This window comes from Balaenoptera musculus, chromosome 7 (assembly GCF_009873245.2).
Source record: "Balaenoptera musculus isolate JJ_BM4_2016_0621 chromosome 7, mBalMus1.pri.v3, whole genome shotgun sequence".
Taxonomy (NCBI): domain Eukaryota; kingdom Metazoa; phylum Chordata; class Mammalia; order Artiodactyla; family Balaenopteridae; genus Balaenoptera; species Balaenoptera musculus.
The window spans coordinates 79,734,785-79,759,901 of NC_045791.1; the positions used below are offsets into that span (position 1 = coordinate 79,734,785).

Genomic DNA, 25,117 nt, shown 5'->3' on the forward strand with positions numbered 1-25,117 from the left:
CTTCCCCTATCCTTCTAAATTAATTTTCCAAAGTTGGAGTGTAGTCTTTTCCCCCTTAGGCTATGCATTAATTGAGGCTTTCTTTTCACCATACTTTGTAATGTCTAGTGTACAGTATTTCTACTTCCCACATCTACTTCCCACATCTTTGCTCTGCACAGTCACCTTGCCCTTCCTCCTACCACCTAAGAAGAAAAGATGGTCAGACTAACAGGTGAAGTCTACAAGGTGCCTGTGTGTTCCGTGTAGCATCAGAGTTAGATTGAAATTGCCAGGCACAGATTTAGTCTTGTCATTTTGTTTACACATTGGGGAAAAAGAATTCAGTTTATTAAACGTTTCACGTAACTGCACCCAAGTTTTGCCAAGCTGGGAACTTGGACCTTTTCTGTGTAGTGACATTTTAATTCTAGTTTTCATAACCTGGAGATCAGACTGTTGCTTTTGCATGATGTACATAGTGTCTCGTGACTAGAGTTTGCTTTGTTTTATAGTAACTGTACTCGTATTTTTCAAGGGCTATTTTGTAAACAGATGATGTATTTCTCCCTTGAAAACACAATAAAGAGAAAAAAGCACCAAAAAAAAAATATGCATCTATAATAATACCTGCCATCCTAGATTGCATTGCTTTATGACAACCAAACCCGATCATACTTGCAGTATACCATAAAGTATTAAGTAAAATTCCAATGTAAAATATCACCGGACCTAAAAGAGAGAAGACCCATAATATTGTGTCCAACTCTTTTGATCAAATGGACAGAACGCCTACCATGTTCAAGGGAAAGAGAAGGATGTTGATATCAAGAGCAAACATGCTCAGGCACATATGTCATCTCATTCTATCATCCAATAATCCTTTGAAGGGAGTATTTTCATTCACATACCACAGGTGAGGAAACTGAAACACAAGGAGGGTAACCCCCTTGTGCACATTGATCACACCTGGTGAGCAGCTGAGCTTATTCATTCCCAGGCCCGTCTATCCCAGAGACTGTGCTCTTTCCTTCCCACTTCCCAGGGCTCAACCCTGGGCCCTGTGGCTGCTGCCCCCAAGGACCTCACAGCCTCTGTGAGAAAAAATTCACAAGCAACTGACTCTTCTGCAAGGCAGAATGAGATGAGTGCTGTAACAGAAGTCTCAACAACACGATGTGGGGCCTCCAAGGAAGGAGCGATGAATTCTAACCTGCGGGACAAGGAAGGATTTTTGCAGGGGAATCTCTATTTGTACTGACTTTAAAGAAGCTGGTAGGGAATTCCCTGGTGGTCCAGTGGTTAGGACTTGGTGCTTTCACTGCTGGGGCCTGGGTTCAATCCCTGGTTGGGGAACTAAGATCCCAAAAGCCTCGAGGTGCAGCCAAAATTTTTTTAAAAATAAATATAAACAAAATTCTATTTAAAAAAAAAAAAAAAGAGGGGGCTTCCCTGGTGGCATAGTGGTTAAGAATCTGCCTGCCAATTCAGGGGACACGGGTTCGAGCCCTGGTCCAGGAAGATCCCACATGCCACGGATCAACTAAGCCCGTGCATCACAACTACTGAAGCCCACGTTCCTAGAGCCCGTGCTCCACAACAAGAGAAGCCACCGCAATGAGAAGCCTGCGCACTGCAATGAAGAGTAGCCCCCGCTCGCCACAACTAGAGAAAGCCCGCACGCAGCAATGAAGACCCAACGCGGGCTTCCCTGGTGGCGCAGTGGTTGAGAGTCTGCCTGCCAATGCAGGGGACACGGGTTCGAGCCCTGGTCTGGGAAGATCCCACATGCCGCGGAACGACTAAGCCCGTGAGCCACAATTGCTGAGCCTGTGCGTCTGGAGCCTGTGCTCCGCAACGGGAGAGGCCACGGTAGTGAGAGGCCCGCGCACCGCGATGAAGAGTGGCCCCCACTTGCCACAACTAGAGAAAGCCCTCACACAGAAACGAAGACCCAACACAGCCATAAATAAATAAATAAATAAATAAATAAATAAAATTAAGAAAAAAAAAAAAGACCCAACGCAGCCAAAAGTAAATAAATAAAATAAATTAATTAAAAAAAAGAGGCACTTCCCTGGTGGTCCAGTGGGTAAGACTCCGTGTTCCCAATGAAGGGCGCCTGGGTTCGATCCCTGGTTGGGGAACTAGATCCCGCATGCATGGTGCAACTAAGAAATCGCATGCTGCAACTAAAAGATCCCACATGCCGCAACTAAGACCCGGTGCAGCCAAAAGTAAAAAATAAATAAAAAATAAAAAAAAGAAAGAAACTGGTAGAAGTGGATAAACAGAGAAGAGAGAAAGACATGACCAGCTGAGGGACCAGCATGAACAAAGGCAAAGAGATAAGAAAGCAGAGTCCATGCGGGAAATGATGAGTAGCCTGTAAGAATGCCCTGTGGAGGGGCTTCATGGGGGGAGATGGGGCTGAAAGGCAGGCCAGGACCAGGCCAGGGAAGGCCTTGTGTGCCAGGATAGAGCTGAAATGCCGCTTTTTAGGCAACAAGAAATCACAGGTGCTTCAGGAAGGAGGTCATGCAACCCACCCTGTGTGCCAGGAATAGGCAAGAGAAAAGGCCGAGCGCTCAGGCTACTGTAGAATCATCCAGACAGCAGCTGACCAGGGCCTGGATGGAAGGCAGTGGGCAGGCGCAGGAGACGCGGCAGAGGGATAATCCCCAGGGCCACCGGCTGGATGTGGGGAGCCCACCCAGCACTCTGGGCAGCCAGTGACAAACCTGTTTGTAGTGGCTCTTTACAAAATTGGCTACAATTCTCATCTCCAATTTTCTACTCAAACTATCATTTTTCTGTTTTCACTTTCAGCTAAGAGGATGACTTTCGGGTTGTCTTGTGTACAGTAATTAAGATAAAACAACAATCAAGGCCTTGGAGCCCGAGTCACCCCACGGCGGCACACACAGGACCACAGCCCTCTCCCATGTGGCACTCAGCTCCAGTACCTCCTTCTATTTAAAGTCAAACTCCCACCGACGCACATAAAAAATAAATTCCAGTGCTGAGCGCCTCTCAGCTTGTCATGCACTGTGGCTGCTTTCAGGCTTATGTGCTCTTGGGGAAGTGGCTGAGCTTCCCAGCGGTATTTACCCACAACTGTGGTACATAATACGAGTTCTAAGGAAAACCCTGATAGCAAATTCCTTGGGAGCTGTGACTAAGGAAGACGCAAAGCAGTAAGCAGTGATGGAGAGTGTTTGTGTAACCCTCCTGCACCCTCTCACCCTGACACACATTGAGCTTTCTCTTTCATGATTGTTTTAGCCTCTTTTTCCCTTCCAACCACCGACCACTCAATTCTTTGAGGGAAAATTAACATTCATTATGCAATTTCTCTCTCTCTTTTTAATCCGGAGTGTCTGTCTCCAAGGTCCCTACTCAATAATTAATGTTTGTTCTCGTTTCCCATTCTCCAGAGCATCTATTCTTGAACTGTAAGGTCAACAATTAACACTAATTATGGCTTTTTCTCTCTCCAGTGTTGGTTCTCAGAATCCCAAGTTGCCCTGCTCAGCCTAAGTTGCGTGTGTGCACGCGGCTGCATGCGTGCACACGAAGGTGGGAAAGCACCAAGGAGCAGGCTTCTCCAAGCCCCCCACTTCAGCAAATCAGTAAAACCAAACAATCTTTTTCGGCAGTGTCTCTAGTATATGTATTATCAGTAATGAGACGATGAAGCATAAATATACACATACATACATACATGTATTTGGAAATGAGCTTGGGAGGGGGTAGTTAGACAGATCTTAAAATCTTTTTCAGATATATTTGATTCCCTCTGACCTTTTTCCTCCCTATTTCTATCTCCTTGATCTCTCATACCTCTGTCTCTCTGACATACACACACAAACACACACACACACACACACACCCAAATTTCTCATTAAAAGCCATTCCTCCATTTCAGATTCACTCAGCTGATCTCCTTGCTATCTATTACCTCTCCCCTAACTACCTTTCTCTGGTCTGTCATCCTAGTTCTCCTCAGCCATTAAAACAGCATTATTTTAACTAGTGTTCCTTTTGACGGACAAGGACAGCTAGGAGAATGATTCTCATCCAAAGTGACTCTAAGAGATTGCAAAAAAAAATTCATCAGGGCTGTGCAAAAGCCTATCTTTCTGGCTAGAATCAGATGGGCTAGAATCCCTCCTGTCTCCCTGGTCCAACCCTTGAATTTGTGCTACAGCTGGAAGCAGGGGCTCCTCACGCTTGTCTGTCATCCCCCCCATCGCTGCACGCACTGGGGTCCCGCAGCACATCTGCTGTTCAAATCTGGACATCTCTTCACGGCGGGTGTCAGGCATTAACTCTTTCATGCTCTTGTTCTGTCAAAAGTTCTCCTCTCAGAACTTAAGCATCACAGTATCTGCAGGGTTTCACCCTTAAACATATTATAATAAATAAAAATATTATCTTCTTCAATGTTTTTTAAATCCTAGATCAACCTTCCCTCCATGATAGCATCTAAGGGTTTTCAAAACTATCTAATTCATTATGAGGCTTAAGCATCAAGCCATCCACTTTGTTTTCCCCTGTCTTGGGGTAAGAAAAATAGCTCTTTTTCAAGACTTTTCCACACTCTCAGGTAAAACCCTTATTGTTTTTCAGCCTGTGAATCTGTCAATTCAAATATCAGCCGTGGAGAGGAGGAGTCTAGTATTCAACATCTTCTGAAAGGTAAGATTCTCCCCAACAGAGTCACCTCTACTTCTCCTCTATGTTATTTGACTCACACACATATTATTTCATACCCAGACCTCCAGAAACACACAATTTCTCCCCAAATATACTAATAAGTAGGAAAGAAGATTCATTTCTTGGAGAGCCTGAGAAATGGAGTATCCTCAAGAGTTACTCATGGGCAGCCCTGTGTGCTGTGGTCTGAGAGAGAAGAAAAGTCGACCCAAATGCCTGTGCTGAGCTGGCCCCGGAAGGAGAACTTGCAGAGATGTCCTGTGGGTTTTGCAGATCATACGGTGCATAACTCACATTGTAATGAGGTGGGCATTGCCTCCCAGAGTTGTGTACAGTTCAAACTGCACATCCACAAACTAGAAAGCTATCTGGAAAAGACTCTCGGGCTTGTATTCTAAATGGAAGACAGAGGCCAGTTCTGCCTTGTCCAAGCTTCCTTTGCTATTTCATTTCCCCCGTGGAGAAATCAGCAAAAACTGAGTGTAGCTCATCCTCTACCCACTGCCACTGCTGCTTCTGCTTCAAACCAGGGGTAAAGGACGAATTATGTAAAGACTTTCTCTCACTCCTAAAAATAGTCTTTGATTAATAGAGAAGTGTGTGTGGTCTTCCTCACTGCTTATTTTGGGGCAGGCAATGATGAATCCTGCATAAGAGACCTGCTATAGCAACAGGAAACAAGGTCACAGATCGAGGGCTGGAGCCAGAGCTGGGTGGAGGGCACTGGTTTTGCTAGAGGCTGCAAAACTAGAAGGAGAAAGGGCACCATCAAATGCTTGCCCATCTCAAAATCTGTAAGCAGAGAAATACTTGGGAGCCCAGCATTCTGCGTTACCCCTCTCATCATTCTCCTTGGGTGGACATCCTGACCGTGGTGCGAAGAGTTTCAGGGTCAGTTCTGTTCATTCTCACTTGTTGGCTGGAACTGGGCCAGAGCAGCTCTTAATAGGAGCCCACCAGCGGAGGATATGACGATGATGATGAAGATGATAACTATCATTGCTATCTATCTTTATGCCAAACATTGTGCTGAGTGTTTTACATTCATTAATTCACTTCATCCTCATTGCAATGATATGAGCTAAATTCTATTATTATCCTCACTTTTCATCTAGGACAGTGTGGCTCAGAGAGGTTAAGGAACTAGCCCAAGGTCACACAACTAAGTGGTGAAGCTGGGATTTGAACCGTAGAAACCTACATTTTCACTACTATGCATGGTGACATCAATCTAAACAGGGACGTTTCCCAGACTCACAGATACAGAGAACAGACCTGTGGTTGCCAAGGGACGGCAGGATTGGGGGTGGAGGATTGCGAGTTTGGGGTTAGCAGATGCAAACTATTATATATAGGATGGATAAACAACAAGGTCCAACTGTATAGCACAGAGAACTATATTCGATTTCCTGTGATAAACCATAATGGAAAAGAATATGAAAAAGAATATATATATATATATATATAACCGAATCACTTTCCTGTACAGCAGAAATTAACACAACATTGTAAATCAACTATACTTCAATAAAATTTAAAAAATAATAAAATAAACAGGCACATTTCCATCTGACAATATGTGAGAGTTTAGGAAGTTCCTGATTTCATAATGACTCATACTCATAAATGACTTCTGTTGCACATCCTTTTTTCCCTCCAATTCCCCTTACTTATTATCAGACACCCTTTTGTGGGTAACACTGAAAATGATTTGCAACTTTTAGAGATATGGGGAGAAGCTGAAACACAGTAGGAACAGTTTGGAAGAACCAAACTCCTAAGACAGATTATCAAGCCAGATAGGCCTGTTTACAGGGTAGCTCTCCAGACCAAAAATATCCTTCCTAATATGGCTGAAAATGTTACAATTTCACTTCATTCTCTCCTATTAAAGTCTCACTAATAATAGATTCACTTTGAATTCTGAAGTAGTCTCTTAAAAAGCTGATACTTCTGAGAAGCTAACAATCATTCACACTTCAGTAAAAATGTAATCAGATGGCTGTCCTCTTGCAACCTAGTGAGAACAGCTGCTCTGAGGGACTAAAAATTCTGATGGGATGGGAACAGAGGTGGATAATTTGGGAGTAAGTAGAGTCTTACGGGTTGAAACATACCTGCCTGTTGGGGTACCCTGGAGGGCTTGTATGAACAGAAGATTATTAGCTATATGGAAAAAGAGGCACACAGAGAAAAGAACATAAAGGGAAATGGTAAAGTGACAAAGACAAACTTGAGCTATTTCAGAATTGCCCCATGGCAAGCTTTATATCCAGGAAAGGGAAAGAAAACTTTTATTCCTTGTCTTCTCTACTCCTAGTAACTAAACGACCTGAGGCTAATGCAAATCTCTTTCTCATTTCCAAGCTTTTGAACACACAGTTCCCTTTGCCTGGAGCATAATTCCTCATCTCCTCCTATCCCCTAACATTTTATTTTAATTGTGGTAAAATACACATAACATAAAATTTGCCATCTTAACAATTTTTAAGTGTATGGTTCAGTAGTGTTCAGTAGATTCATGTTGTTGTGTAACCAGTCTCCAGAACTCTTTCATCTGGTAAAACTGAAAATCTATATCCGTTAAATAACTCCCCATTGCAATGGGACTACCCATATAAGCACAGAATACCTGCTTCGGGGCTTAGAATAGAGGAAACTTATCTGTTCCCTTGATTTGCTCAAAGACCTTAACAAAAAATTCTTACATCTCTTTGAGCTTAACACTCCCCATTTGTTTGTAAGAAAACGGATATAACACTACTCTGAAAATACCAGATACCCCCTGGAATGGAGTTCGAAGAGCAATTTATTTATTTTTTTTTTTTTTTTTTAATTTAGATATTTAGAAGACACTCAAACAAGCGCATGCACACAAACACACACACACACACACACACACACACAACAGAGGGAATAGGAGAGAGAGATTCTTCCAACAGTCTTCCAGGGGATCACAACTCAACACCTCTCTACACTTCACTTTCCCCTTGGATTTTTTTTTTTTTTTTTTACTTTTTGAATTTTATTTTATTTGTTTTTTTATATAGCAGGTTCTTATTAGTCATCAGTTTTATACACATCAGTGTGTACATGTCAATCCCAATCGCCCAATTCATCACACCACCACCACCACCCCCCCAACGCTTTCCCCCCTTGGTGCCATACGTTTGTTCTCTACATCTGTGTCTCAATTTCTGCCCTGCAACCCGGTCATCTGTACCATTTTCTAGGTTCCACATATATGTGTTAATATACGATATTTGTTTTTCTCTTTCTGACTTACTTCACTCTGTATGACAGTCTCTAGATCCATCCACGTCTCAACAAATGACCCAATTTAGTTCCTTTTTATGGCTGAGTAATATTCCATTGTATATATGTATCACATCTTCTTTATCCATTCTTCTGTCGATGAGGATTTAGGTTGCTTCCATGACCTGGCTATTGTAAACAGTGCTGCAATGAACATTGGGGTGCATGTCTTTTTGAATTATGGTTTTCTCTGGGTATATGCCCAGTAGTGAGATTGCTGGGTCATATGGTAATTCTATTTTTAGTTTTTTAAGGAACCTCCATACTGTTCTCCATAGTGGCTGTATCAGTTTGCATTCCCACCAACAGTGCAAGAGGGTTCCCTTTTCTCCACACCCTCTCCAGCATTTGTTCTTTGTAGATTTTCTGATGATGCCCATTCTAACTGGTGTGAGGTGATACCTCATTGTAGTTTTGATTTGCAATTCTCTAATAATTAGTGATGTTGAACAGCTTTTCGTGTGCTTCTTGGCCATCTGTATGTCTTCTTTGGAGAAATGTCTATTTAGGTCTTCTGCCCATTTTTGGATTGGGTTGTTTGTTTCTTTAATATTGAGCTGCATGAGCTGTTTATATATTTTGGAGATTAATCCTTTCTCCATTGATTCCTTTGCAAATATTTTCAACCATTCTGAGAGTTGTCTTTTCATCTTGTTTATGGTTTCCTTTACTGTGCAAAAGCTTTTAAGTTTCATTAGGTCCTCCTTGTCTCATTCCTGATCTTAGAGGAAATGCTTTCAGTTTTTCAGCATTCAGAATGATGTTTGCTGTGGGTTTGTCATATATGGCCTTTATTATGTTGAGGTAGGTTCCCTCTATGCCCACTTTCTCGAAAGTTTTTATCATAAATGGGTGTGGAATTTTGTCAAAAGCTTTTTCTGCATCTATTGAGATGATTATATGGTTTTTCTTCTTCTATTTGTTAATATGGTGTATCACATTGATTGATTTGCATATATTGAAGAATCCTTGCATCGCTGGGATAAATCCCACTTGATCATGGTGTATGATCCTTTTAATGTGTTGTTGGATTCTGTTTGCTAGTATTTTGTTGAGGATTTTTGCATCTATATTCATCAGTGATATTGGTCCATAATTTTCTTTTTTTGTGGTATCTTTGTCTGGTTTTGGTATCAGGGTGATGGTGGCCTCATAGAATGAGTTTGGGAGTGTTCCTTCCTCTGCAATTTTTTGGAAGAGTTTGAGAAGGCTGGGTGTTAGCTCTTCTCTAAATGTTTGATAGAATTCACCTGTGAAGCCATCTGGTCCTGGACTTTTGTTTGTTGGGAGATTTTTAATCACAGTTTCAATTTCATTACTTGTGATTGGTCTATTCATATTTTCTATTTCTTCCTGGTTCAGTCTTGGAAGGTTATACCTTTCTAAGAATTTGTCCATTTCTTCCAGTTTGTCCATTTTATTGGCATAGAGTTGCTTGTAGTAGTCTCTTAGGATGCTTTGTATTTCTGCGGTGTCTGTTGTAACTTCTCCTTTTTCATTTCTGATTTTATTGATTTGAGTTCTCTCCCTCTTTTTCTTGATGAGTCTGGCTAATGGCTTGTCAATTTTGTTTATCTTCTCAAAGAACCAGCTTTTAGTTTTATTGATCTTTGCTATTGTTTTCTTTGTTTCTATTTCATTTATTTCTGCTCTGATCTTTATGATTTCTTTCCTTCTGCTAACTTTGGATTTTGTTTGTTCTTCTTTCTCTAGTTCCCTTAGGTGTAAGGTTAGATTGTTTATTTGAGATTTTTCTTGTTTCTTGAGGTTGGCTTGTACAGCTATAAACTTCCCTCTTAGAACTGCTTCTAGGTTTTGGATCGTCGTGTTTTCATTGTCATTTGTCTCTAGGTATTTTTTTATTTCCTCTTTGATTTCTTCAGTGATCTCTTGGTTATTTAGTAACGTACTGTTTAGCCTGCATGTGTTTGTGTTTTTTACGTTTTTTTCCCTGTAATTGAGTTCTAATCTCATAGCGTGGTCAGAAAAGATGCTTGATATGATTTCAATTTTCTTAAATTTACTGAGGCTTGATTTGTGACCCAAGATGTGATCTATCCTGGAGAATGTTCCGTGTGCACTTGAGAAGAAAGTGTAATCTGCTGTTTTTGGATGGAATGTCCTATAATTATCAATTAAATCGATCTGGTCTATTGTGTCACTTAAAGCTTCTGTTTCCCTATTTATTTTCATTTTGGATGATCTGTCCACTGGTGTAACTGAGGTGTTAAAATCCCCCACTATTATTGTGTTACTGTCGATTTCCTCTTTTATGGCTGTTAGCAGTTGCCTTATGTATTGAGGTGCTCCTATGTTGGGTGCATATATATCTATAATTGTTATACCTTCTTCTTGGATTGATCCGTTGATCATTATGTAGTGTCCTTCCTTGTCTCTTGTAACATTCTTTATTTTAAAGTCTATTTTATCTGACATGAGTATTGCTACTCCAGCTTTCTTTTGATTTCCATTTGCATGGAATATCTTTTTCCATCCCCTCACTTTCAGTCTGTATGTGTCCCTAGGTCTGAAGTGGGTCTCTTGGAGACAGCATATATATGGGTCTTGTTTTTGTATCCATTCAGCAAGCCTGTGTCTTTTGGTTGGAGCATTTAATCCATTCACGTTTAAGGTAATTATCCATATGTATGTTCCTATGACCATTTTCTTAATTGTTTTGGGTTTACTTTTGTAGGTCCTTTTCTTGTCTTGTGTTTCACACTTAGAGAAGTTCCTTTAGCATTTGTTGTAGAGCTGGTTTGGTGGTGCTGAATTCTCTTAGCTTTTGCTTGTCTGTAAAGCTTTTGATTTCTCCATCAAATCTGAATGAGATCCTTGCAGGGTAGAGTAATCTTGGTTGTAGGTTCTTCCCTTTCATCACTTTCAGTATATCATGCCACTCCCTTCTGGCTTGTAGAATTTCTGCTGAGAAATCAGCTGTTAACCTTATGGGAGTTACCTTGTATGTTATTTGTCATTTTTCCCTTGTTGCTTTCAATAATTTTTCTTTGTCTTTAATTTTTGCCAATTAGATTATTATGTGTCTCGGCGTGTTTCTCCTTTGGTTTAACCTGTATGGGACTCTCTGCGCTTCCTGGACTTGGGTGGCTATTTCCTTTCCCATGTTAGGGAAGTTTTCGACTATAATCTCTTCAGATATTTTCTCGGGTCCTTTCTCTCTCTCTTCTCCTTCTGGGACCCCTATAATGGGAATGTTGTTGCGTTTAGTGTTGTCCCAGAGGTCTCTTAGGCTGTCTTCATTTCTTTTCATTCTTTTTTCTTTATTCTGTTCTGCAGCAGTGAATTCCACCATTCTGTCTTCCAGGTTACTTATCCGTTCTTCTGCCTCAGTTATTCTGCTATTGATTCCTTCGAGTGTAGTTTTCACTTCAGTTATTGTATTGTTCATCTCTGTTTGTTTGTTCTTGAATTCTTCTAGGTCTTTGTTAAACATTTCTTGCATCTTCTCGATCTTTGCCTCCATTCTTTTTCCGAGGTCCTGGATCATCTTCACTATCATCATTCTGAATTCTTTTTCTAGAAGGTTGCCTATCTCCACTTCATTTAGTTGTTTTTCTGGGGTTTTATCTTGTTCCTTCATCTGGTACATAGCCCTCTGCCTTTTCATCTTGTCTATCTTTCTGTGAATGTGGTTTTTGTTCTACAGGCTGCAGGATTGTAGTTCTTCTTCAAAGAGCAATTTAAAACATCTCTTCATTGGAATCTATAGAGCTTTTACAACTTTTTGTTTTCTTTTTGGTCTTTTGGTCTTAAGGAATATTTTCAGTAGGTAGTCTGTGAGAATTGTTTCACATTAGATGTATTTTTGATGTACTTGTGGGAGGAGGTAAGCTCCACGTCCTTCTATTCTGCCATCTTGATCTCTGCCCCAAGGAATATTTTCAGATAAAAATGATAGAATTTTTAAAAATTATATAGATGGAAGACTTTGGGTATTTGTGGACTTGAAAGCCAGTTTTGACTATTTGCAAATGACTTCAGAAGTCAGGGACACATACAGTTTGTCATTTTACGGAGGCAGGAAGTCAAATCATAGATATGGCGAGGCTGGGAGACAGAAGACCATCACTAAGCTAGTGAATACACCCAGCCAACCTCAGCGTTGTGGTCTGTATTCACTGTAACATGTGCAAGAGCTCTTGTGAAGTTATTTTTTAAAAAGAAGAACATTGATTTTTAAAAAAATTTTTTATTGGAGTATAGTTGATTTACAATGTTGTGTTAGTTTCAGGTATAGAGCAAAGTGAATCAGTTATACATATACATATATCCACTCTTTTTTTCGATTATTTTCCCATGTAGGCCATTACAAAGTATTGAGTAGAGTTCCCTGTGCTATACAGTAGGTTCTTATTAGTTATCTATTTTACATATAGTAGTGTATTTATGTCAATCCCAATCTCCCAATTTATCTCTTCCCCCCCATGTCCTGGTAACCATTAAGTTTGTTTCCACATCTATGACTCTACTTCTGTTTTTGTTTTTTGGTTTTTTTAAGATTCTTTTCCCATGTAGGCCATTATAGAGTACTGAGTAGAGTTCCCTGTGCTATAGAGCAGGTTATTGTTAGTTATCTATTTTATATATAGTAGTATGTATATGTCAGCCCCAATCTCACAACTTACCCCTCCTCCCCACCCCCATCCCCTGATTCTTTTTTTTAATGGCCCTATAAAGTAGGCCAATTGCTGGGACTGGTGATGGAATTAAGAGAAAATGAAGTGGTCTAACAATTTGATGATTCTCTGCCAAAAAATAGTTTTATAAATCACTCTAATCCTTTATCTATCAACTCATTAAGAGTCTGAAGAACTCCCCCTCCTTTTTCATTTCTACTTTAGTTTTACTGGTCACATGAATACACGCTAGGGGTATTCACAAATCTAAGGACTCTTGAAACTCTCAGGATGTGTCCCTCCTAAAGCCAGGATCCACTGTCCATTTAGTGTATGATATGCATGAGGGATCAGGACCTTGCTCAAGCAGTGAAGTCGTGCTTAGCACAATGCATTTTAAAGCTGGTATGGATTTCCAGATGTCTGTGTGTGTATATATCAGCTATATTTCTCAACTATAATAAAGTTGAGAATATTAAGTTTTGTTCTGTCAGAGTGATCAAAAAATAACTTTTATTAACTAGTAATCCATAAATACTGTCTTCTGTTTCATCACTCTTCAGACATTTGTGGTATCTTCTCATCAAAAAGACCATAAAGAAGCATGAGGCTTTTCTTAAGGATATTTTTCCTCCTGCTTTCTCTCTTGCTTCTTTCACACATCTCCCTGTGGCCTAAGGATTTACATTTGCTGTTGTCTTCATTCCTAGCAATTACTCATTTGAAAATTAATGAAGACACCAGCATCAGAACATGTCCAATAGAAAGAATTAGTGTGTCTGTTTTACAGAGCACGTAAAGATTGCTCATTCATTCATTCAGCAAATACTAGTTGACCATCTACTAATGCCAAATAATGTGCTGGGCATAAGGATACAGTTGAGAGATAAAGTCCATGCCTTAAAGTCATCCACAGTAGTGGAGCATGCTGAGAGCTATGGATGAGCACAGGCTAACTCAGCCTGGAGTTTAGGAAGGCTTTTGGAAGGAGAGGACACCTAAGCTGAATTTCTAAGGATATATGTAGGAACTAGCCAAGTAGAAAAGAGGAAAGAATGCTCCAGGGAAAAGGACCATATGAAGGTTAGAGAACATGGTGGCATGGGAGAAATGTAAGCAGCCTGTAATGCCTGGACCCCAAGGTACATGTAGGGGAGGAAGTAGTGAGAAATACAGCTGGTGGGTTAGGCAGTAGCCAGATCATGATGGCCCATAAGCAGCAACTAAGGAATTTATCCTAAAGATTGTGAGATCCTGTTTACACAGAAATTGACATAACCAGATTTTTATTTTAGAGAAATGACTCTCCCGGCTATGTAGAGAATGGATTGAAGGGGGTAAGACCAGAGGCTGGGAGACCAGATATCTACACTTGTTTGAGAGCAAGTGACCAAGAACAATATTTTCTGCAGAATATTGAATTGAATTGATTGGCTGCTTTGTATGTAGCTCTACCTTCAGCCTCTTTTTTGAATTCCCTTCTTCCATACCATCTTCCACCACAGGTATCCTTATTAATCCTATGATGTATATCGATTGGAGGTTTTCTCGTGTAGCTGATATTTTATTGCTACACAAGTCGAATTTCAATTCCATCATCTAGCTTTCCTTCCATTTGGGGTTTGGTAAACTGCCATGTACCTTTGGACCTCTCCATAAAAAATAATTTACGAACTTTTGAGAGAAGATGGTGTTCCCAAAGCTAGACTCTTGAGACTGAGCAAGCCTTGGTCTAAGAAGATGTAAGTAAGTAAAAGAAGTTATTCCAAATTAGAAGAAAAATATTGTCCTTGCATTTACTAGGCATTTCCATATTTAAATTCAGACTGACTCATATCTTCTAGATCTACTTGGCTCCTTTAATAGAGCTCCCTGGGGGACTTCCCTGGTGGCACAGTGGTTAAGAATCTGCCTGCCAATGCGGGGGACACGGGTTCGAGCCCTGGCCCGGGAGGATCCCACATGCTGCGGAGCGGCTAAGCCCCTGCGCCACAACTGCTGAGCAACCCCCGCTCCCCACAACTAGAGAAGAGCCCGCGCACAGCAACGAAGACCCAATGCAGCCAAAAATAAATAAATAAAAATAAATTTATAAAAAAAAAAAAAAAAAAAATAGAGCTCCCTGGGGTATGTCTTTAGGCTGGAGACTTTCTCAGGTCTTAAGCAACTGTTTGATATGCCCATCTCACCCTCCTCCTTAACCAGGAAGATTTAAAGTGAAAATGTGTAGCATAAACAAGGTCTTAAATCTTGTTCCAAGAATTTGATGATGACAATACCAAAAGGCCATCTTGGGTCTTGATCTCCTGCATTAAACAAACAGGCTCAAGATTTATTATAACACGATGAAAGTTCTACAGGTCATAGCCATCTTGAGTCTTATTATATAAAGTAAAGAAGGAAAGATCAGCAGGGCTATGTAAAGGGACCAGAATTATCCTTCCTTTTATGGTTATTTTCTACTGGGAAGAATTTTTTTTTAACAACCTGGAATTTGCATTTTCCATTTTTGACCAAAAATACAAAACCATGAAGGTACAGAGGCTGACTCGGAGGCCTCCTCCCATTGGCTTCTGCTGCAAGTCCACATGCAAAGCTGTGAGAAGGCAAAGGTACTTTCTGAGATCTGTCTGGCAATGGATACATCCCCTCCTCAATGATGAACTACTGCAAGTTATGGGGGGGGGAGTTCCATGAGTGCACACTAGTGGTCAAAAGGTACTCATGGCTCAGAAATGGTATGTGTGGAAAAAGACCCTACACATAATGCAGAGGCTCCTGCCAGCACTTTCGATAGCTCCTGCCCTTGTACCTACCAAATGTTTGGCCACTTTGGAGCCTGCAGGTCTGAAGTTCTCTCACAAGCCCCGACACGCACCTAGGAAGGAATCAGGTGGTCCACTGTGCCTGATAAGGTGACTTTCTGGAGTTCAGTCTCTATTTTGATATCAGATGAGCATCCTATACCAAGGGAAATAAATATTCTGAAACAATGGGAATAAATATGACTATGTTTCATTTTTATTTAAAACAATAAACAACTTGGGAATTAAACATGGCCAACATAGGCTGAAATAGAAGGAAATTTTAAGGCACCCTTATTCCATGCTAGCATCAGATGCTCTTTCCTGCTTTTCAAGTTTTGAGTGTTTGCTGAAGGATCCCATGATTTGAAGAAGGCAGAAGAGGTTTGGGATGAGACCCCATCTAGTAAGGGTCATCTCTGAAACTGCCTGATTATCTGGTGGGAATGCTATCTCCTTGCTAAAAGCCTGTGGCTAGATTAATGCTAGCGTTTGAAAATCTACTCAGGCCTGATGGTGGGCGGCCAGGGAAAGAATGTGTTTTCTGTTTATCTCTTTCGTGGCAGAAATGTTCATCACAGAAAGACTCTGAGCTCCCAGTTTCAGGCAGGCCTGGAAGTTGTGTTGTCTGTAGTCTGTGAATGTACACACCAGCTCCAGAATGATGGGAAAGAACTAGGCCTGTGTTCACAGCCAGTTGCCTGCGTTTGTTGATGGGTCAGTTTCTTCAACTTGATAAGAGGGGTAGATTCTGCCACATGGTTCAGGGAGAAAGTTTTACCACCCCCCTTGCTTTATCTCCCAGGAATGCAGTTTGAGTTGTGTCTCCTCCTTGACAGCTCGGACCTCAGTAAATTACCAGGGTCTTGACCCAAGAAATGGAGAAGTCTTAAGCAATTTTTCAGTCTCCTATCTAAAAATGTGTTTACATTTCTTGAACTCTGGCTGACTGATTCATTCTCCTGGTGTTGCAAGAACTTTCCTTATGCATTAGAATTTATAAGTTTCATTTCTAAGAGACCCATGGTTCCTTCCAAGCCACAGTGAAGTGAACCTCATCGCAACACAATTCTGTTGGGCTGGATTTGTGCAGAGGATGGATCCGGGCCAAGCAGCTGTGGTGTGGCAAGACCAAGTGAGGTTAACAGGAGGCAGTGTGAGGTAGAGGGAAGAGTAGGAGACGCTAAGTCAGGAGGTCTGGGTTCAGGTTCTGGGCTTGTGCTCTTTCAAGGTATGACCTTGAGTCAGTCACGTGAAGTCACTCTCTGGGCCTCAGTTTCCCCAGCTGTCTTAAATAAGAAATGTTTTAAATCTGTGCAGAAGCCATTTTCAAACAAGATAGATGAGAACAGCTGAGAAACAACAGAAGAGGGGAGGTCAGCCCACAAGGAATGAGTAGAGGCTTTAGGTCAAAGAGGCAAAGATGCAGAATCACATATGGTCAGACTCTTAACAGAGCTACTTAGGAGTAGCAAGTATGTAAAGAACGTTTTGTTGGACACTGGTCCCACACAAGAGACTAAAATCCTTGTCAGGGGAGCCATGCACTTAGCTAAATCTGTCCCTCAAATAAACATTCCTTTATAAACATTTAATTTACTTTCTTAGGGGAAAAAAAGGAAAACAAAATCAATCCTATCCCTTTGCAGCATGAGGTTTGAGTGAGGCAGTCTTGGACTCAAATCCTTACTCAAAACCTCATTAGTTGTACATCCTTGGGTGGGTTACTTTACCTTTCGAGCCTCAGCTTCCACACCTATAGAGAGTATGATAACACAACCATGGAGGAGAGTCGTGCAGATTACACGCCAACCACATATCGGTGCCTGCGTAGTGCCTGCTTCAGGGTGAGCGCCATGATTTCCATTAGTCCCCTCCCATCAGCCCCTTTTTGGCCTCTGCCTTTGTTTGCTTCATGTTTCACTTCTCCTGTTGCCCTTCCACAGCATGAGGGAAAAGGGAAGTCTCTGATCTCTCTATCTGGAAGGTTGCAGAAGCATTTTCCTACCTCAGTGAAGTAGGATCATACAAAATTTATATTCAGCAGGATCAGCAGATTTTTTTCCATCAATATTTCCTTCTTAATTTCAGCTTTATCTGAATTTTAGTAGCACAAAGAATTTACTTTTGTTCTTTTAAAGAGCAACCAAAACAAGAAAAAAGAAATTTGAATACAAAGTCTCAACACTGTATTTAACGTGGCATTTAGACTGTGCCTGTAGAGGTTACATGTGTTATTTGGTGAGTAAATATGAATGCCACAGGCATGTGTGTGTTTCCAATCTTACACATATGAGCTAGGTGTGTACGGGTATGGTACATATAAAAATTCATGAGACCTAGGTCGGACAACCTTGACCCTTTTCTCTCTGATTTTCATCATAGCAAACACTGAATCCAGAACTGATCTTCACATGAAACTTAATGAAACCTCACCTTTGACCCAAAAGCCAGAGAAGCAGGTACAGTACTGACTCTGCATGAGCATGATACTGGACTTTGGGGTTGTTGTCCCTACTTGCTGTGTGACCTTGGGTGAGATTCTTCACCTCTCTGGGCCTCATTTGCCTCATCAATTAAATGAGACAAGTAGACTATAAAATCACAAATGTTCCTTAACTCATAGACTTGGAATGTCTTAACTCAACTTGGACTGTTTTGTCTGGCTCTTTGTGTGCACAAATAAGCTGAATAGGCCTTTCCCTGACTTCTGCAAAGTCAAAAAGGGAACAAGGAAACACAGAAAGGCATCCTCCATCAAGGCAGTAGGCACTAAGACTTTGTGCCAATGGGCCCATTTTTCTACTCCAATTCTCATTCCTAATACGGAGGAAAAAATTGCAATCAAGAAAAAAATGCAAGGATACTGTGAAGAAAGGGAAAAAATGCTTTATCTGAATAGATTAAGAATATCTATTAGTGGTTCAAGGACGTATGTTTGCAAATACTTATAAATTTGTTCCTTCAGTTGAAGTTTTGAGGCTGGCACTGTCTTCAGATTCACTCTAGAGAGACAACTCAGGGGAATTCCTAGAGCTTCGCGGGTCTCGGAGAAGCTGGGCCAGAAGCCCCACAGCCCAGGGCTCTCTCAGGTCTCCCCCTGCCGGGTGACAGCGGGGTGGCAGGACTGGGGGGTGGCACCGGCAAGGTCTCTGTATCTCCCTTATCTCCAGCTTCCTGACTTTCTCCTCTTCCCTCACACTCATTAAAAACACAGTAATAATAAAGGTAGCTTTGTTTTCCTGTGTGTGCCTAGCCGGTTCTGAGGAAGAACCTGAACTCTCCCTGTTAGGACCCTGGGCCTGGGTCAGGCCTCCCCTGCACTCAAACACAGCCCAGTCGACCCTTACTGCTACTGAGGAACCACAGAACCAACATTTGCATGTTTTTGTGTTTTTTTTACGTGCCTGCTTTGTAGACACCCTTTATAAGGGATCTAGAAGGTTTTCTTTTTCAAGAGAGTCTGTGACTGAGGAAAATGTGCTGTCGTTCGATAATTCCACAACTCCGAAGGCCTTGCAAAATACCTCATGTGCCCTAAACTCTCCAGATTCACACAGCCCCGTGGCTGTATTCCAGGAGACCTCATATCACCTGCAATAAATGAGTGGCTCAGTCCTGTCAAATCAAGTCCTAGACTGAATTATGAACCTTGCAGTCAGAAAGAGGAACAGCAGACTGAGGGTCTTCAGCTCTAATCCTGGCTTTCCCCTGCGCGGCCGTGGCAAACCAGCGCCCTCGGGGCATTGCCTGTGCCTCCCTCGTGAAAGGAGGGGGGCTGTTCCCACCAGTTGGTTTATTCAAGTCGCAGTAGTCTTATTTCCTTTAGAAGTAGCCCCCAAAGCAAAGCCATCTGAGGAAAAATCTAGGAAGCCCCACCAGCCCCCAAACACAGAGAAAGGGGGGGTGGGGTCGGGGAGGGGGAGGTGTCCCCCCTGCCTCCCCCTCCCCCTTACTACTTGAGGCTAATGGCTCTTCATTAGATTAATCACTGACTTCAGTTTTCCCTACTTCCTCAACCTACTCCGTGTAAATGACTAATTTCATGTTTACTATAAATCATCTGGAAGGATTTGGAAACAAATTTCTGCCCAGCAGATTTCAGTTACGTACCCTGATGGGCCACTGGCACACTCAGTGGATTCCTTCCACTGTCGCCCTCCCACTCTGAAGCAGGCCAGGACATCACACAAAATTGATCTTTATCAGCATCAGCAGTTTCTACTCTTCTTTCCTTTTCATTAATGCACCCCCCCACCCCCGACTCAGCCCCTCCCTCCCTTCACTGGGGTCTGACCATATTAGGAGTTCGTTCACACAAAATACCTTTACTTTTTTATCAGTGTGCTAGCTGCGAGGGAAAAAAAACAAACCAAAACAAAAAAACCCAAAGGTGGGATATGTTGGTATCACCATGCTTTAACGAGAAGTCACATACCTCGATTTGGAAACCCATTTCTGACGGGCGGGTGAGAGAGAAAGCCAGACAGCGCTTTGCAGACCTGACTGGGTTTCCTGGATTTACCGGGTTCTGGAGGCCGCCTTTGGTGCCCCCTACTGGTTGGATTTTTAAAACCTCCGCTGTGCGTTTCCGAAGCGGAGGTCGGCCCTGCGGACGTGAGCAGGGAGGAGGAGGAGGAGGAGGAGGAGGGGGAGGGGGAGGGGGAGGGGGAGGGGAGGGGGGAGGGGGAGGGGAGGACTCCCGCCCACTCCACCCCCACCCCACCCCCCTCCCCCCGCCCCGACACAGGATGGCAGATTGTGGGACTCGCTCCTGAGGCACCTCTTCCGCACCCGGCCGAGAATCAGGGCCTCGGCGGTAAATCCATAAATAGAAATGCGTAGCCACTGACATCAACAACTTCCTAGGAGTTGGAGGAGGGGGTTAGTTGGGGAAAGAGGGGGAAGAAACCTACGAGGGGAAATGTGGAGATGAAAAGAGAAATAAAAAAAGAAAAAGGAGACAAGCAGACATGTCTCAACTCCAAGCTCCCATTTCCTCTTTCAAATGAACTGCCTCCCCACTGTGAACAGAATCAAGTATTTATGAAGGCATTTTTTGCATATTAATAGCATGTGGAGCATTGCCAGTTCTGAACTCCTAAAGGTACGGTGCCCTTTTTTTAATGCAGGTCCTTCAAACTCCTCACAGAATTTGGTATTCTCCTTCACATATATTTTCTTTTCTGCCTTGTGGCTCCTCTTAAGGAGTTTCATTTGATTAAGGGAAATTAGTTCCTGGGATACAGTCAGAGACCGAGCACTGCTCTTAACCTCGGTGGCTGACATCAATCACTAGAGAAGCCTTTCCTTTTCCCCAGGCCTCTCTATGTAGATAGAGGTGAAAGGTTGGGTGAAGTGACCAGCACCTAAAAAGAGTATTAAAATTGTAAATGAAAATTCTAGCAGGAAGTGTTAACATATCTATCCTGAGCGGGGGAGGGGGGAGGTAAAACTTAAAAAAAAAAAAAGTAAGAAAAATAATTATAATTGCATTAACTACAGCAGCATTACTATCTATACTTGGTAAAGATCCCATTCAATTTTAAAAGAAAAACATTGAAACCAGTTAGAAAAATAAGCAAAAGACATAAACAATTCACATCAAAAATAATAGTAATAGAAAACAAATGTGGAAACAATATTCATCCTGAGTAGCAATTTAAATTCAAATTGAGGCGAACTGGAGGTACCATTTTATATTTGACATGTGTGCCTCCTCTCACCTTTTTTTCATGGTAACACCCAGAACTGATGAGTTTTGGGTAAAACTGGTACACTTATACACTTCTGGTGGGTTGTAATTTGGTTCAATCCACTTGTAAAGCAATATGGCAATATGACTGGCAAAACATGAAAAAATATTCATACCCATTGATTCAGTATTTCTGACTTCTGGGAATTTATCCTAAGGAAATAATTCAGCAGAAAAAAAGTGAGTGAAGATGTCCATTGCAGCAGTATCTATAATAGAGAAAAATTGGAAACAGCCAGAGAAATGACTAAATTGTGAGGGGTTTAATTCAGACATTAAAAACTGATGCTTGTTCATCCTAGAAACTGTGATTTAATACAAAAGGTTTAACACATGGTTTCTCACCTTCAGCACCATTGCCGTTTTGAGCCAGATAGTCTTTGTTGTGGGGAGCTTTCCTGTGCATTGTATCAATAGGATGTTGAGCAGCGTCCCTAGCCTCTACCCACTAGACGCCAGTAGCACAACCCCCCCGATTGGTGACAGTCAAAAATGTCTCCAGTCCTTGCCAAACGTCCCCTGGAAGGCAAAAATCACACACACCCCAGCCCCAACCCCACATTGCAAACTACCAATTTCATTTTAAAAGTAGAAATCAAAGTGATGTCAATTATGACTGCAACTATGTACAAAAAATACTGCATCTATAAAAACTTGCAAATAATGCTTGCAAATAAGTGCAGTCATGCTCGTTTGAAATTATGACTATGTTGGGTTGAGTCTTTTGTTTTTATTTTGTCTTCCTGGTTTTTCATTGTTTTTCTTTTTTTTTTTTTCAAAATTCTCCCTGTAAGGAGGAAAAATGGATCATGAAGAGAATTGGTTTTATTCAAGTCTAGCTTAAAATGATGAGGAGTCACAGTAAACAGCAAGTATACAGCAAGCGAAACAAGGGTCAACACCATAGTGCCATTATTTTTTAACTACTGATAGTGAAATTACTTAACATTAATTAGGTTTTTATTAGATTATTGGGTAAGACCATCAGAATGCTCCTCCTAAGGATCTCAACCCCTTTTCAGCATTTTATCCCTCTGATCCTAGACTTTGGTGGGGGTGGGAGGCAACAAATTCACTTGTTTTCTGAAAAGTCTGGACCTCAAAGTATGAAACTCTCTAATCCATTCAGATCCATCTATGTAAGCTTGGGACAAGACGGGCCCTGAGCCCACTGGTTCATGGAGCTGTCAGGGCAGAGAGGTTGTCAGTAAAGGGTATCAAAGTAGAAGCTCACACTTCAATTAGATTCCCCAAGAATCATTGCGTCTCTTTGTTTAAAATAAGAAACCATCTCACGGAGTTTTGACATTGTCGTTTTCTCCCTTTGTTAGGGAAAGCAAACATCCTTTCTCACTTGCTTTATCTTGGGTTTTGTTTTTTTGCTTTGTGGGGATTAGAACTTTGGTAGTGTCCTAAAAATCCTGTTAAACAAAAATTATGTCCCCTTTTCCCATTTCACAAAGCCACGTCTCTTTCGACCTATACTGTCTCTTGAGTTCAGGTTTCCTGAGTTTACGACAGTGTAAATTCATATTTGATCTTATGTGTCCTAAATTTACCACTTTTGGATTTCAAAGAGTAGCCTGTAATTCTAGCGCACTAAGGATTTAGGTTGAATAAAGCTGTGTTTACCCCATCTGTTTCTTTGGTGGTTTCACAGATGGTGTTCATCTCCCCTTTCAGCCTTCCTCTTTCAGGAGAAATACAGAACACCTGTAGGCACACTAAGTTTTTGTGCAAGGTACAAAGGTAGCCTTTTGTTTCAGTGTCCTTCTGAACCATACCTTGCCTTTTGTTGAACTTTTTAGCTGTTATCTAAGAGAGCAAGTTACTACTCTTTAAAGACAGACTTTTTTTTTCTTATTCTGCATTATTCACCCTAGCATCTCACATGTTTAGGACAGTTCTTGGCACATGGTAACTCCTCAAAAAAAGAAAAATTGACAAATAAATCTCTTATTGACATTAAGGTCCATGTCCTGGATGGAAAAAAACCTCCAAGTAGGATTTGGAGATTGCACTTCTTTTCTTTCCAGGGAAATGATACAGGAGTTTAGCTGCCATTTCTCTAACACCTCACACCATCTCAGAATACTTCCTGCTGTTGGTTGCCATGATCTGGTGTTTCAGTCTCTGAGAAGCTTTGGGTCTTGTGCAGATTGGATGTGTCACTAGGCATCCTTCTTGGAGATCTTTTTGGAGGCTGGGCCTAGCAGGGATGCCTGGGAGAATTAACCATCTGCATCTCCTCACCTGGAGAAGTTCCCTTTCCTCCCCACCTTCTATCCTCCTGTTTCTCATTTCTAAAGGCATGGCACTGCATTTCCCCAGCTCCTTGCTCTTCCCCCCTCAGCCCGCCCCCTCCATCGCCCCGCCCACGGCTCTCCCTGGTTTTGTAAATAGCTTTGGTTGGGGAACTTGATTCAAAAGTTTTTTTGAAGATCTAAGCAAACTTCATCTTCTGGCTCAATCTTACCCACGGGATTACTTTGTCAAACCAAAAACTCCATTGACAATTTAAGGATAATTTACTGAGAGGGACTTGTTTTTAATTACAAAATCGAGACTTTTATGTGTTGAATTTTCACTGCAACTATTATTTATTCCAGTAAGTCTGTATTTATTGATCTGTTGGCTACTAGGTCCAACCAGACACATGATATGTGCCTGATTTTCTTTTTTATTTTTATTATGGAAAATTTCAAATACTTGCAAAAGTAGAGAGAATAGTATAATGAACCTCCATGTACCTATCATAAGCTTCAATAATTATCCCTCCATTATCAAGAGGGTCTTTTTAAATGGTCATAACAGCCAATGTTTTTGAGGTTTACTATGTGCAGGATTTAGAATTATCTCCCTTAATCCTTAAAACAGCCCTATGAGGTAGGTACAGTTATTGTCATTTACAGATGAGGAAACAGATGTCATGACAGACAGGGCCCCATTTAACATGCAACCTGCACTTGCCAAAAGGCCTACTGGTTTGGGAATCCCACAAAGTTGCTTTTAGATCCCAGCTTCTTCCATACTGACTGCGTGGGTTCAGGCAGGTTACTTAACCTCTCTGAGGCTCAATTTCCTCCCCTACAAAGGACAATGATATTTTCCTCATGGGGTCGTGACAATGATTAGATGAAACAACATATGGAAAAGGATTAGCACAATGTTGTCACTAGGCAATCCTGATAAATTACAACAGGAATTATTATTCTATTCCCTCGCCCTCTGCTTGAAAGCTATTATAAAACCGAACTCGGGGCTTGTATGCAATCTAAGGGTGCAGATGTAGAAAAGGAGAAGCTTGAATGGCAGGAATAACTTAAAGGGCTACGAGTCAATCTACCTACCGTTTCTCCCCTCCTCCACTCCACCCACCCTCAACCCCCAAGCCCAGACACCTCAAATATCCTCCATGCTGTCTGGAATTTTGTTTCACTACTTTATGTAATTCTACCTATTGCAGATTCCTTTGGGTTTCTCGTATCTCATTGTGGATTGTTTTTTAATTGTTCTCCTCCCTACCCCTAAGGGAGCACAGCTGAAGGCCGAGGGGAGGGGGAGGGGCGGGGGATGAATTTTGTAGTGGGGACGCCGTATCCAGCAGCGCCCCAACTCCCCCAGCACATGGCTGCCCAGGAACAGTGAGAGGTCAGAGGACAGGCGGGCAATGGAAGGGAAGGGGGCAGAAAAGAAAAGAAAAGGGTATCTTTCTTTCTCTTCTTCCAGCCCTCTGCTATTCCAGCATTACCAGGACTAGTTCAGCTCCTTTAGCCCAGCTAAATTATGGGTTAGATAAGTTTTTATGGGCCCATGTGGGAATCAAAGCACCACAGGTAACATTTCTTTTTCTAGTGAAAATTTTATCTTTTTACAATGAAATCAGTTTGCAAGTTGAGATTCCCTGT

At 41.7% G+C, this 25,117-nt stretch overlaps 1 protein-coding gene across 1 annotated transcript in view; it reads left to right on the forward strand.

Annotated features, from left to right (window-relative positions):
* KIAA2012 (KIAA2012 ortholog) overlaps positions 1–25,117 on the forward strand; it is a 116,026-nt gene that overhangs the window by 43,868 nt on the left and 47,041 nt on the right. Inside the window, exons 12-13 of the mRNA XM_036858251.1 lie at positions 4,612–4,680; positions 17,840–17,916. Coding sequence (XP_036714146.1) covers positions 4,612–4,680; positions 17,840–17,916 — 146 coding nt within the window. The remainder of the gene's footprint in view (positions 1–4,611; positions 4,681–17,839; positions 17,917–25,117) is intronic.